This window comes from Amia ocellicauda, chromosome 9 (genome assembly GCF_036373705.1).
Source record: "Amia ocellicauda isolate fAmiCal2 chromosome 9, fAmiCal2.hap1, whole genome shotgun sequence".
Lineage (NCBI taxonomy): Eukaryota > Metazoa > Chordata > Actinopteri > Amiiformes > Amiidae > Amia > Amia ocellicauda.
Genome location: NC_089858.1, coordinates 14,172,307 through 14,186,470, shown reverse-complemented (window position 1 = coordinate 14,186,470; position 14,164 = coordinate 14,172,307). Strand labels below are relative to the sequence as shown.

General features: G+C 49.3%; 2 protein-coding genes across 2 annotated transcripts; one reads left to right on the top strand and one right to left on the bottom strand.

Moving 5' to 3' along the window:
• Positions 1-807: 807 nt before the first annotated feature.
• On the bottom strand, positions 808-4,638 carry bspry (B-box and SPRY domain containing). The gene is made up of 6 exons (XM_066713303.1): positions 4,146-4,638; positions 3,040-3,138; positions 2,559-2,789; positions 2,310-2,335; positions 1,923-2,047; positions 808-1,819 (listed from the first exon to the last, which is right to left on the bottom strand). The coding sequence occupies exons 1-6, from the start codon at positions 4,518-4,520 to the stop codon at positions 1,287-1,289; spliced, it is 1,389 nt and encodes a 462-aa protein (XP_066569400.1). The 5' UTR covers positions 4,521-4,638; the 3' UTR covers positions 808-1,286.
• Positions 4,639-6,915: 2,277 nt separating this feature from the next.
• Positions 6,916-13,368, top strand: zmynd19 (zinc finger, MYND-type containing 19). Its single transcript, XM_066713304.1, has 6 exons — positions 6,916-7,174; positions 8,438-8,497; positions 8,598-8,704; positions 11,858-11,998; positions 12,376-12,556; positions 12,686-13,368. The coding sequence occupies exons 1-6, from the start codon at positions 7,124-7,126 to the stop codon at positions 12,827-12,829; spliced, it is 684 nt and encodes a 227-aa protein (XP_066569401.1). The 5' UTR covers positions 6,916-7,123; the 3' UTR covers positions 12,830-13,368.
• The last annotated feature ends 796 nt before the right edge of the window (positions 13,369-14,164 follow it).

Sequence of the window (14,164 nt, the reverse complement as noted above, 5' to 3'; positions counted from 1 at the left end):
ATTGTGTGTGTGTGTGTGTGTGTGTGTGTGGGTCAGTATGTCCAAGAATCCTACCATTCTCTGTGTACTACTTAAGCTCTCCTGCTCTTGCTGACCTCTGTGTGACCTCATGAGATGTGCTCACCACAGAGACGGTCTCGGGGAGGTCAGAGGGAGACCCTCAATCTGTAACTGAACAGCTTCCACATGCAGTCTGAGGTGTGACTCCCTCTTGCTGAGATCTCACCCCGGCCTTTACAGAGACACAGGACCTGCTCCCCGCTGCAGTTCACCATGCTGTTGTGGCTGTGACTGTGAGTGCTAATGTGTGTGTGGCACAAAGGGGGTCTCAAATTGAATGGCTGTTGCCCTCTGTGCCTGTCCAGCTCCCTCACAGCCCCTCTCAGCTCCTTCATCTTGGCCCTGTGTTCTGCCTCCAGCCTGTGGACCTGGTCCCTGCTCAGGGTCTGCTGCCTGAACCCAGGGAACTTGAGCTACAGCACAGACAGGCACTCCTTCCATGGCTCGGTGGTGTTGATTTTGTGGGAGACGGGGGATGTGCTGCTCTGTGGGGGGGCGGTGGTGCTTTTTTAAATAAAAAATAAAAAATAGATATATCTTCCTAGTTTAGTAGCTCTGATAATGTAGTTTTAATTTATTTTTATTTTTCACTCCTTCTCTCATCTCTGTGCTGCTCTGGTTTCCTCTTGCGGTTTTCGCTCTCTTGTCTGCCTTTTGTCTTCATTTTCACTTTTGTGATGATTATTCCTGCAGACTCTCTGTCCACCCACTTTATTAAAATTGTTAAACACAAATGTAAACCTCTATTGTGGAAAGTTCAGGAATTTATTCAGGAGCTCATCTCTGTGTGTCTCTTTTTTTCTTTCTGTCTTTGCGATAGTGTAATGTCTCCCTCTGTAGGACACACTGGGTACCGACTGCTCTACACAACAGTGACATTTTATGATTGTTCAGTATTTAATTGACACAGTACGTATACAATATCATATATTTACAGACACACAGACGGGGGTGTTGTGATCAGAGAGTCCCAGCATTCTGTTCATGGAAGGGCCCTGTCAGTGATGTCACAGTCACTCAGTAACCTCAGAAATCTAGAGGAGGCTGTAAAACACCTGCCTCAAAATCCTCAGAGCAGAGAGAGAGAGTGTGAGTGAATGGGAGTGACAATAGAGTGAGAGAGTGACAGTGAGAATGACACAGTGGGAGAGAGAGACGGTGACAATACAGTGAGAGTGAGGGAAAGTATCAAACAGTGTTTTCCAGTTTTGCAGTCCCCCTCTCCCTCAGTGGCTGAGGAGATGGAGGGATTGGTGTGCGACGGCACAGGCGGGGTACAGGGCCTCGCTGAAGGCCTGGTGGTGGGCGTGCAGCACAGCCCCACTCTCTCTGTCCGCGAACACAAGCGTCCCCCCCTGGAAGTCCAGCAGCACAGCCAGCCACTTGGGCCGGCACAGCACGGGCAGGGCGAGGTGCCGGCCCGCGTGGGAGAAGCAGAACTTGCTCTCGTAGTAGGACAGGACCCAGGACCCAGTGTTGTAGCCGAGGCGTGCTGCGTTCCCGGAGCCCTTCCGCTCCATGCTGCCGTAGCACACCCCCACCTTGAAGGCCTGGCTGCCCTCCAGCGATAGGGTCCAGCGGTGCAGCCCAGAGGCCAGGGCGCGGCCGCACAGCGCATTGGGCCAGCTGTCGAAGCGACCAGGGTTGTAGAGGCGGGGCTGCCGCTGCCGACGGGGCAGGAAGGTCAGGCAGCGGCCATCGTCAGACAGGGACAGCAGTGGGCTGACCGTCCCCTCATCAAAGCACAGGGAGTTCTCCGCTGTGCAGGGGGGTGGGAGGTAAAGGGAGAGAGAAAATGAGAGGGTCATTTCGGTGCTGTCTGTGAATCATGTGTCTGTACTTTCTCTCTCTCTCTCTCTTACCAGGGTGACTCAGGATGGTGGCACTGACCCACATGCTCATCAACAGGGGGCTCTCACAGCACCTGAGGTCAAAGGTCAGCTTGTCCGAGTCATGGGGCTCCCCCACCCCCTCCGCCTGCTCCACCCTGAGAGAGAGAGAGACAGAGAGAGGTGAAGAGTGGGAGGGAGATAGAGAAATAGAGAAATAGCTGGTGAGTGTAAGGTGCAGTCAGTGTGTGCTGTGAGGTGGAGTCTCTGTGTCTGTCAGTCTCTGTGTGTGTCTGTCAGTCTGTCGGTGTCTGTGTGTGTCAGTCTGTCTGTCAGTGTCTGTGTGTCTATCAGTCTGTCGGTGTCTGTGTGTGTCAGTCTGTCTGTCAGTGTCTGTGCCTGCAGGCTGGACTGCCTCACCTCTCTGACATCTCTTGGCTGGAGCTCTGTGGGAAAGACAAACAGATACACACAGACACAAGCACACCCACACAGACACACAGACATGCAAACAGACAAAGCTGGATAAATATCACCACATCAACATCAGTAAAAATACAAATGTTATTGTTATATTATTATCAATATCATCATTACTCCTCAACGCCCCCCCCTCCCCTCGCCTCAACTACCCTCCACGAACCCCACTCCCTCGCTCCCCCTCCTCACCACCAGCTGTGAGTCTGTGGTTTCAGTGAGCAGCCGCACCAGCTCGGCCCGCAGCGTGCCCAGCCTGCCCAGGCCCTGTGCCCAGTGGGCGCGCTGGGTGAGCAGGCTGTTCCGCACACGCTCGTCCTCCCTCTGCACCGCCTCCAGCACCCACTGCTCCGCCTCCTCCACTGCCCCCCGCACCCCTGCTCCCCACCGCACACACTGCTCCCGCGCACTGCTCGCTGCCACCTGGGGGAGAGGAGCGGGGAGGAGAGAATGATGTAAATTGTTAAATGAGACAGAGAGAGAGAGAGATGTGAGACAGAGAGACACAGGTGGAGATGCAGCCTACACAATTGCACACACAGACAGACAGACACACACACTGAAAGAGACAGACACACACACACACAAAGAGAGAAAGAGTGCCACAGAAGTTCATTATCTCCTGCTTTTTCAGTGAAGACAGTTCTGGTCCAGTGTGGCTTGGTGTGCTGACCTGCAGGCCGTGCTCGCGGGTGGACAGCGTGTCGCTCAGGAAACGCTCGATGCGCTGGGCCTGCAGCTGCAGCTTCTCACAGACGTCCACCAGCCGATCCTGACAGAGAGACAGAGAGTGACAGGCACTTAGGGGCCAGCACTTAGACACCAAGGGACAGGGACTGAGATATTGAGAGACACAGAGAGCCTGAGACATTGTGACACTGATACAGTCCATCATTGTGCCTCTGTGTATATCAGTGTCTATTACTGAGGCATACTACTCATTACCTCCATAATACTACTACTACTTCATTTACAAACTCTCACTGATATTAACCTGCATACTACTGTAAATAATATGCATATCCAGTAATATGTCATGCGTAAAGCCCTGTCAGGGGCAGACAAGATGTCATCATTACAGACTGTTACTGGGGCGTTTCTGTTTTTTGTAGTGACTTGATGGTTTAAAATACAACCCCAATTCCGAAAAAGTTGGGACAGTATGGAAAATGCTAATAAAAACAAAGAGGAGTGATTTGTAAATGTACTTTGACTTGTATTTAAACAAAAAACGTATAAAGACAAGGTATTTGATGTTTTACCTAATCAACTGCATAGTTTTTTGAAGTAAACGTTTATTTTGAAATTGATGCATGCAACACGTTCCAAAAAAGTCGGGACTGGGGCAATTTAGGACTAATAGCGATGTGACAAGTTGAAACTTATTTCAACTTGTCACATCGCTTTTAGTCCTAAATTGCCCCAGTCCCGACTTTTTTGGAACGTGTTGCAGTCATCAGATTTGAAATGAGTGTATATTTTCAAAAATAAATTAAATTCACAAAGTAAAACATCAAATAAGTTCTTAATAATGTGTTTTCAATATAATACAGGGTGAATTGAATTTTCAAATGACTCTTTTTGTTTGTTTTTTTGCATTTTCCATACTGTCCCAACTTTTCCGCAATTGGGGTTGTATTTCATTATTGGCTTTTGTGGTGAGAGCCGAGATAAAATAAATAAACAAATAAAATACCCACTTATTTTACATGAACACCTCGCCCCCCTAACACACACACGTTCATTGCATGTCCCTCTCCCCGTGGCCCCTGCACTCACTCGGACCGCGGCCGCTCTGCGCTCCACCGGACTGACGCTGTGTCCCCTGCAGGAGCCCACGATGGGGCACTGGGAGCAGACGCGTTTCCCTTCCGTGATGCAGAACCAGTTCAGCTCCGACTCGTGGTCCACACACTGCCCCACCGCCTCGCCCGGGCCGGCTTCCTCTCCTGCCTCGCCGCTGTGCTCCCTGCCTCCAGAGGGCTTCAGCCGCGACTCCTCTGAAGGATCTGGGTCCTGGGTGCCGGCGTTGCCGTCCTGGCCGCGGGGGAGGGAGGTTGTGCTTGGGAGACCAGCAGAGTTGAGCCGAGGCTCCCCGTCCCCGTCCTGCAAAGACACGGGGGTCAGCTCGCTGTCTGTCGCCTGGGCGCTCATGTCGCTGCGGGAGAGGAGAGGCTGGCGATGTCGGTTAGTTCGATCAGTTATTCGGAAAGAAACCGGGAACCGCCGGGACAGGTGTGTGTGCGGAGGAGGCTGGGTTACCTGCGACAGGTGAGGAGTCGTATAAGCAACACGGAAGTACAGGTAAAGGTCAGGACTATACACAGAGAGAGAGAGAGAGAGAGAGAGAGAGAGAGAGAGAGAGAGAGAGAGGAGTAGGAGAGGACTGAGCGATTATTGTATTATCCAGATACTCGCAAAGTATCTCTTAATGACAGAACAGGACATTCCTGAAATACACCTCGATTCTCTCCTGCACTCCTCTCTCTCTCTCTCTCTCTCTCTCTCTCCCTCCTTGTTTGCCTACAAGCTGGTGTGTCACTGCCGTTTGCTTTAATCATTGTACTATTATTATTATGATTATTATTATTATTAGTACTAGTAGTAGTATATAGTAGTAGTGAGCATTATGTGTGTGTGTGTGTGTGTGTGTGTGTGTCATTGCTCTCTGGGGTGAAGGGATCATATTATTATTTATTATATTTCATTATATTTTGTTGAATTATTGTCTCACACTCACACATGCAGCTGCTGGTGTATGTATGTATGTATTTGTAAGTTAATGAGTAAGTCCAGGCGCACACAGATTGCCCTGTGTATAATCAGTGCTGTGTCTGAAACACCTGTTATTCTCACACAGCACTGCAGCACAATCTCAATATAGTTGACTCCGCCATGTCACATTTACCTCCCTGTGGGTCCGTGAGCTGTCTGGGATCTCACCTGGACTTTCATCTGCCCTTCTGCCCATCTGACTTGTTTAGATTAACTTCCTGTTACTTATTCCCAGGTCTTTAATGTACCCTGTTTGACACTGCATTTAATATCACAACTCACTTTAACAGTGTTTTGAGAGGGAGGGAGGTGTGTTGGGGGGAGTGTCTCTGTATGTTGATTTCTATGCTGTTACATACATGTGTGTGCAGAGCTCAGTGTAATCTCCTGTACGGAGAGTGAGAAGCGTGGCCATCACTGGGCCTGAACAAACACAGAGTGTCTCTATAGTGAGACAGACAGGGGTTGGGGGCATCATCTTCTGGTTTTCATTCTACCTGAGCCATATGGGGTTTAGCTGGAGTAAACTCTGCACTAAATGTTGTGCTCTTTATATTTGGCATCTGCTGGGACTGATACTTATTATTGGTATGCTGCATGTTGTACTTACTGTATTTTACTGTCTGGTGTAATGCTTTTCAGAAGTGTTTCCTAGGAAATGTTCTAAATCACCCTGAGAAAGGGAGTCTAATAAGTGCTTTCCCCTCAGAGGCTTAGACCTGTAACCTGCCGAACTGGAATGGAACAGACTGGGCTGGTCTGCAACTCTCCAGGATCAGGGCTGGGTTCCCTTGCTGTACAGGTTGTGCGACTCCGGAGTGGTGTGAGTGGTCTGGTGACTGTCCCAGTGCAGGCTTGGGGGACAGAAAGGGTTTTGCAGAGTGCTGTGGGTCTGTTGGAGCTAAGAGCTCTGCAAGATGCTTGTGTCCTGTGTGGACAGTGCAACCAGAGTGGGTGTTTCTGTGCTTATTGTTGTTGTAAATCTGCTTCTTTGCCTTCTTCTTGTTCTTATTTAATTGTGAGCCAAGTATTATTCTCTGTATATATAAGGCCTTGTGTAGTATAGTATCAAAGTTATAAATATAGTTTTGCATATTGATTCCACTTAAGTGTCTAAAGTCTATGTCAACCTGGATAAGGGAGTCTGCTAATAAATAAATAATATCATATAAAATTCACCTTGGGTTAAGGTATCTAGCTAACAAGGATGATAAGGATAATCGTTATTATTGTTATTTCAGGGTGTTCATAAATTACCTAAATTGATTCACACTATGTCATTATAATACTTTGTCATTACCTGTTAAACTGTTTTTTCTTGTTCTGTTTGAATGTTGTTCTGTATTCCTCACTCTATAATAACCTATATATGTGTGTGATCAAATAAAATGACCTTAATGATACGTCTGGGCAATTTTTCTAATAAAGTGTAGATTCGGGGTGTGAATCACATGGTTCCGGCATATCCCTCCCCAAGGCCGCCACGCTGCTTCCGCCTATGAATCTACTTTCGCGCGAAAAACAGCGACAGAAAAACAGCGCGACGGAACGTGCTGACATCAGCGCCAAAGTGGGAGGGTTTCAGAGGGAAATTCCAGGCGCTGATTGGCCAGGTCGATCGAACAGTTTGGCGTCATGGGCACTTACGTCACTGCCCTGGAATTAAACGTAAAAAAAGATTCCCAGCGCTCGCCTCCTGATTGGCTAGACGGCCCTCCCTGCTCTGCGCTGAATGGCCCAGGCGACGGCGCTCTCGGCCCGGAGCCCCTCCCCCTCCCCGGCCTGCCTTTCCGTCGCCGTTGCGGGAGTGCGAGTGCTGAGAGGCGGCTTGTGCTCGAGTCTGTAGCCGGATCCGGAGCGGGCCGGGGCGGCGGGGTCGCCCTGACGAGAAACATTCTGCGCCGCAGTCTCGCCTCCTTCCTCATCGCTGCTCGGAGCCACAGCGGACGCGACAGCCCCTCTCTGTCCTCCCCCGCCCCCCAATGTCGGACTTCAAGCTCGGGATAGTGCGGCTGGGCCGTGTGGCGGGGAAGGTGAGTGCGAGCCATGTGGGGCTGGCGGGGGGAGGAGGGGAGACAATGCTGGGGGATAAAACTCAGACGCCACCCGGGGAGCAGGCGGGGAGGGTGTGTTTGTCGTGTGTTGCGTGCTCTCCTGCCCGGCTTGGTGCCCCAGCTAGGCGAGACAGACAAGTGCTTTTGTGCTCTCAGACCCAAACCAGGAACCGCTAGGCAACGTGACACACGCCGGCATGTGGGGAGGGTCGGGGAGAAGAGCGGGGAGGCGGGCGGGCAGACAGACAGACAGACAGACCTCGACACGCACGCAAACTGGGGTGGCATCCACAGTACCGTCCCCTGCCTCGTCTGTGCGGTGTTGGCACGGAGGCGAGAGACGCGCGGGGCTGTCTGTCTGAGGCGTGTGTCGACGGGAATGGAGACCGGCTGATGCGAGACACTGGCAGGGACGCTAGAGGGCAATGCCGTTAGCCACAACAACACGAAAGCAGTGCATTAATGTAGACACTTGTCTGTTTGCCTGCCTTTCTGTCTGTGTATGTGCATGTGCATGTGTGTGTTAATGTACAGCCTCAATCCACTGCTCGGCCTGTTGTATGAGGGCGACGGGTAGGTTGGCTGGTGCAGACGCTACGTGTCTGTCTGTCACTGGGAGCTGCTGCACTTCCCTCGGGTTCGGTACTGGTCCAGATTCCGTCACTGACTAGACCGGTTTGTATTTTATTTCCGGATCTGTTTCAGCGCTTAAACAATGCGTGTTGGGAACTGGCACTGTACTCCCTGCAGGTGTCTTTGTACTTAAATGCTGTTTTAAGAGTCATCCTGGGTATAATTACAAGAATGGTAATAAGGCAGCTAAAGTGAATGGGAGCAGAAAACACCACAAACCAGGGCACGGGCCCTGTCCTGCCCAGCTCACTGAGAACCGCAAGAACTGGACAGTGCTGTCAAACTGTGCCAGTGAAGATCATGACAATACTGCGCTGAATTAGGGAGCTGAGAGCTGAGGAGGGGCAGGGCACCTGGACACACTGTGGCTGTGCCCCCTGAATAGAAGTCCTGTACTAGTGCCCAACTTTCACAATATGTGTGAAAAGACCAGAGAAACAGCCAGTGAGCACAATCATAGTTCATTACTGTTGTTGTTCTCCTGTGTCTGAGTATAATAGTATGCATTGTATACCAGAGCTCACCGCCTCTGGCAGAGAAGCTGAACAGGACTGCAGTGATTATTGGCTATTGATGATTAGTTATTGATCGCTGTCTCCCCCCTTACAGACGAAGTACACACTGATTGATGAGCAGGACATCCCGCTCGTGGAGAACTACGCCTTTGAGGTGAGGGGTGTGCGTGCGTGAAGGGAGGTTGTGTGAGTCGAGGGCAGGTGGGGGTTGTTTCTGAGACTCAGGAACTGTGCTGTTCTCGCCCCTCTCCCAGGCGAGGATGGAGGTGGACGCTGATGGCAATGGGGCTCAGATCTTCGCCTATGCCTTCGACATCAACAAGGGCCGCTGGGCTGGGCGCCCGCTGCACGAGCTGCTGTGGTGAGTAGAGTCTGCATGTGCTCGCTGGCCAGCACCCTGTCTGAGCAGCACCAGTCTTTCACATTCAAGTTCGCTTTATTGGAATGACAAACGGGAGTAATATTGTATTGCCAAAGCATTTTTTTTTTTTTTTTTTTTGACACAACATGCAATAAAACTGGATAACAAGAATAACTAAATGTATATAGGTAAAAATATGATACTGGGGGTATGCCTCATTTGAGGGTTTTGACCCTTGTTATTTCAGCCCGGGTGCAGGCGAGTACTACATAATTATGTATCTCTAGGTAACATATGAATAAAAGAGAGCTCTTGTTTTATTAAAGCAGTAAAGTCTAACATTCCTGACTGATTATCTGAGAAATATTTAGTCTGATCACATACAGGAGACCTGAATTTGTGTGATCTGTATGAACCAATCTAATTATATAGTTGGAGAATGATTAATTAGACAAAGAAATTTGATTACAAAATACCGGTAATATCGTTGTGTCGTGTCTGTGCTGGTTACGTTCAGTTCCACCTACAGACTGTGTAGTGATCACGGAATAATGAAACGGCTGTTAATTCTCAGGGTCTTGGACGCAAAATAAACTACCCATTACTAGTTGTGTATTTTCAATCTCTGCTGATACAGTGATATTCTAAAATTAGAAATGTATTTCGTGTCCAGTTAGTTAGAAACGTTATGACCGCTACTAAATTAAAAGAAAACGGACCTTTGAAATCACAATTGTCTGGGATGCCCCATGATATGAATTCCTTAAAGATATAAACAACTTGCAAAAAGGAGGCTGTGAGCCTCAGTCTAACACAAATGACACCGTGTCCTTCACTCTATTTATCACGTTGTGAGCGTGACCAGTTATGCCGATCCACATAAACACATGGTGTCTGTTACATATGTTACTGTAAGATACAGTGAGGGGAAAAAAGTATTTGATCCCCTGCTGATTTTGTACGTTTGCCCACTGACAAAGAAATGATCAGTCTATAATTTTAATGGTAGGTGTATTTTAACAGTGAGAGACAGAATAACAACAAACAAATCCAGAAAAACGCATTTCAAAAAGTTATAAATTGATTTGCATGTTAATGAGGGAAATAAGTATTTGATCCCCTATCAATCAGCAAGATTTCTGGCTCCCAGGTGTATTTTATACAGGTAACGAGCTGAGATTAGGAGCACTCTCTTAAAGGGAGTGCTCCTAATCTCAGCTCGTTACCTGTATAAAAGACACCTGTCCACAGAAGCAATCAATCAATCAGATTCCAAACTCTCCACCATGGCCAAGACCAAAGAGCTGTCCAAGGATGTCAGAGACAAGATTGTAGACCTACACAAGGCTGGAATGGGCTACAAGACCATCGCCAAGTAGCTTGGTGAGAAGGTCGCAACAGTTGGTGCGATTATTCGCAAATGGAAGAAACACAAAATAACTGTCAGTCTCCCTCGGTCTGGGGCTCCATGCAAGATCTCACCTCGTGGAGTTTCAATGATCATGAGAACGGTGAGGAATCGGCACAGAACTACACGGGAGGATCTTGCTAATGATCTCAAGGCAGCTGGGACCATAGTCACCAAGAAAACAATTGGTAACACACTACGCCGTGAAGGACTGAAATCCTGCAGCGCCCGCAAGGTCCCCCTGCTCAAGAAAGCACATGTACAGGCCCGTCTGAAGTTTGCCAATGAACATCTGAATGATTCAGAGGAGAACTGGGTGAAAGTGTTGTGGTCAGATGAGACCAAAATCAAGCTCTTTGGCATCAACTCAACTTGCCGTGTTTGGAGGAGGAGGAATGACCCCAAGAACACCATCCCCACCGTCAATCATGGAGGTGGAAACATTATGCTTTGGGGGTGTTTTTCTACTAACGGGACAGGACAACTGCACCGCATCAAAGGGACGATGGACGGGGCCATGTACCATCAAATCTTGGGTGAGAACCTCCTTCCCTCAGCCAGGGCATTGAAAATGGGTCGTGGATGGTATTCCAACATGACAATGACCCAAAACACACAGCCAAGGCAACAAAGGAGTGGCTCAAGAAGAAGCACATTAAGGTCCTGGAGTGGCCTAGCCAGTCTCCAGACCTTAATCCCATAGAAAATCTGTGGAAGGAGCTGAAGGTTCGAGTTGCCAAACGTCAGCCTCGAAACCTTAATGACTTGGAGAGGATCTGCAAAGAGGAGTGGGACAAAATCCCTCCTGAGATGTGTGCGAACCTGGTGGCCAACTACAAGAAACGTCTGACCTCTGTGATTGCCAACAAGGGTTTTGCCACCAAGTACTAAGTCGAAGGGGTCAAATACTTATTTCACTCATTAACATGCAAATCAATTTATAGCTTTTTTGAAATGCGTTTTTCTGGATTTTTTTGTTGTTCTTCTGTCTCTCACTGTTAAAATACACCTACCATTAAAATTATAGACTGATCATTTCTTTGTCAGTGGGCAAACGTACAAAATCAGCAGGGGATCAAATACTTTTTTCCCTCACTGTACATTTTGGCCAAAAAAAAAGTCGTCTACATTTTGGATAGTAAAATTCTTGTGATGTCCTGTCATTGAGCATATCTGTGCAGGTGCTATAATATTGTGCCAACTCATGCCATTTATTTCTGGTAAAACTACAAGAAACGTATAGTCTGTGGTCACCTGTGTAACAGTGTCCATAATATACTAGGGTGCCATCTGTAATAGAGTTGCTGAAATTAAAAACTTGACTGATCTAAGTTCATTATAGCAATCTTGTAGCATGAATATTTCATGAAAAGATTTTCCCACTGTGCTGGTATGAATCTCTTTGGGAAACCAAGTTACATACGTTACCTGTTGAGTCGAACCTCTGATATCTCGATTTGATCAGGGACACTGATCTTTGGGATTTCAAATAATGTTTGTAACGACATATTTTGGTGCTGTGTATTGCATCCGTGTCCACAGCTCCTGTCTCGCAGTGACCACAGCTCTGCTCCTCTCTGGGCAGCCAACTCTTCCTGTGTCGGGCTGTTTCTGTGGCCAGGCTGTGGTCACTGAGCCTGTACTTGGTCAGGATCGGTCTCTGCTTCGTTTCTCTGACAGTGAAGAGGTACTCTTCCAGGGAATCTCTCTGTCTCTGTCTGACCAAGGTATGTCTCTGTCTGCAGGGAGAAGCACCGTGGGGGTATTGCTCCATGTTTCCAGGTCGTCCACATCAACTCGGTCACAGTGGACAACCGACTTGACAACCTGCGTCTCGTCCCCCAGGGATGGACACCCAAGCCTGAGGAGCAGTCCAGCAAGCAGAGGTGCTGACCTGGCCTGGCCCATGTCTCTGTCTGTCTCTTCATATTTGGTTTGAAAATGGTGTATTGTATCAATTTGCTAGATACTGTAATACATCTTGTATTTCACTGTTATGACCAGAAAACATTGCTACAAGGATGCAAATTTTTAGGCATTTGTGTTGCAGTTAACATTGCTAAACTATTATTGAATGAAAATTTAATTTAATATACGTACAAGAAACCACTTTAGTTGGTCAGGTTACAGCTGTATTTGCAATATTCAGTTCTTATGCACGCGTCAACTGTGCTGTAAGTTTCATTAGATGTCCGTAGTGTATAAGTTATTGTCACTAGTGTCTATAGGGAGTAGTCTCTGTACTGACTGTGTCTCTCTGTAGGGAACAGTCTCTGTACTGGCTGGCAATCCAGCAGGTGCCGGCTGACCCCGGGGAGGAGCAACCGTTGGAGCTGAGCCGCACGCGCTACTACAATGCCAACGGGGAGCTGGTGCAGGAGGAGGAGTGCTCCTGCACTTACTACGAGTGCCACTACCCCCCCTGCTCGCTCATTGAGAGACGGGTGAGTACCCCCACATTGACGCACATGGAAAGGGCAGACCACACGGACTGCGATGCTGAGAACATGTCATTGTGTACAGTGTGATTGTGGCTCTGTGACTGGACTCCTCCTCTCTGTCTCTCCCTCCAGCTAAGAGAGTTCAACATCTGCGGGCGCTGCCAGGTGGCGAGGTACTGTGGCTCTCAGTGCCAACAGAGGGACTGGCCGGCCCACAAGAAGCAGTGCCGGGAGAGGAAGCGGGCCCTGGCGCTGGAGTCCGAGCCCGAGCGGTGATCCCTCTGACCTGGGGCCGGGCGGGGGCGTGGGGCTGAAGAGAGAGATGGGCAAGGAGTGCGAGAGAGGGAGGACGAAAGGCGCGCAATTGCTCACTGAACTGCTCTGCTCTACTGGGTCTGAGTCGACGTGCACCGCCCCCTGCTCCCCCCCACCTGGAAAGGGACACAAAGCTCACTACCATGGAAACGGACCCTCTCACTGTAACTTCCCCCCTCCCTTGGTGGACAACTGGACAGCTTGCACCCCCCCCCCACCCCTTGCACTGCTACTGAGAGGAGAGTGAAGAGAGGGGAGGGGCAGGGTGGGCCGGAGCCCTGAAGTGTTCCTGTCCTCACTGGGGCTCCTGGCTGCCCACCTGCCTGACCAGCCTGCCCCACCCCCGGCCGCTCCGGACATTGTTGGTTCTCACTGATGCTCTGCAGTGGGTGGGGGGGGTGTTTTTGTGTGTTTAAATGTCTGTGGATCTGAGAGCAGTGGCGGCAGACCATGATTTCCATTACTTGTTATTCGTGGTAAAAAAAAAAAAAAAAGGAAAAGTCAGATAATCCTGTGTGTGGATTAAACTCCCCCACCCCCTCCTCCACATAGATGTTACACAGACCCACACAATGCGACACAGACATGCACACACAGTGACACACTGGGTGAGAGAGAGAGACACAATCTAGATAGAACACTCGATAACTGACACAACAACGCCACCCACAGCACGGCCTGTACAAGGTACAACACATGCTTACAGAAAACCACATTACCGCCCTCAATGTCACATGCTTGCTAGCGCACACACGGCCACACGCAGACCCACAGAAACTGACGCACAATGGCCTGCTGTCCTGCACTGTCCACACAGCGGTACAGATTCCAGTCAGGGTGCCCGCCTGCCCTTTCCAGGACTGACTGGGGAGAGCTCTGTGGGGGCTGGGGGCAGGCTGGCCCCGGGTACGACTGGTCCGTCTGTATGTGTGTCCAACAGAACAGGGCAGTCTGCCTGTCTGCCTATCTATCCTCAGCATTGTTGTTTTTATTGATATTGTTCTTGTTGTAGTTGCTAATCTGGACGGGTTTAAACACTGCACTGAATCGGTGTCCTCACCCTCCCTCGTATTTTATCTTCCTCTTTTCTCCTTCCTTTTTATTTATTTCTCATTTTTGCTTCCCTCTCTCCTTTCTTTATCCTGTCAGGGGAAGCAAAATGAGAGCGATGGACTGCACCTCCTCTGAGTGAGCGAGGGTGGAATTGAGGGAGGAAGGGTAGAGGAGGGGAGGGCAGGGCAGGGGTGAGAGGGGGTGCTTCTGTTTGTTTTTATTTAGGCAAAAACACAATCCTGA

Excerpts from the sequence above, each read along its gene's own strand:
- bspry (XM_066713303.1), bottom strand. The coding sequence starts at position 4,520 with ATGAGCGCCCAGGCGACAGACAGCGAGCTGACCCCCGTGTCTTTGCAG. Across the intron at positions 2,790-3,039 it reads CCCGCGAGCACGGCCTGCAG|GTGGCAGCGAGCAGTGCGCG; the intron begins GTCAGCACACCA and ends CCTCTCCCCCAG. Across the intron at positions 1,820-1,922 it reads CACCATCCTGAGTCACCCTG|CGGAGAACTCCCTGTGCTTT; the intron begins GTAAGAGAGAGA and ends CCCCCTGCACAG.
- zmynd19 (XM_066713304.1), top strand. The coding sequence starts at position 7,124 with ATGTCGGACTTCAAGCTCGGGATAGTGCGGCTGGGCCGTGTGGCGGGG. Across the intron at positions 7,175-8,437 it reads TGGGCCGTGTGGCGGGGAAG|ACGAAGTACACACTGATTGA; the intron begins GTGAGTGCGAGC and ends CCCCCCTTACAG. Across the intron at positions 11,999-12,375 it reads GAGCAGTCCAGCAAGCAGAG|GGAACAGTCTCTGTACTGGC; the intron begins GTGCTGACCTGG and ends GTCTCTCTGTAG.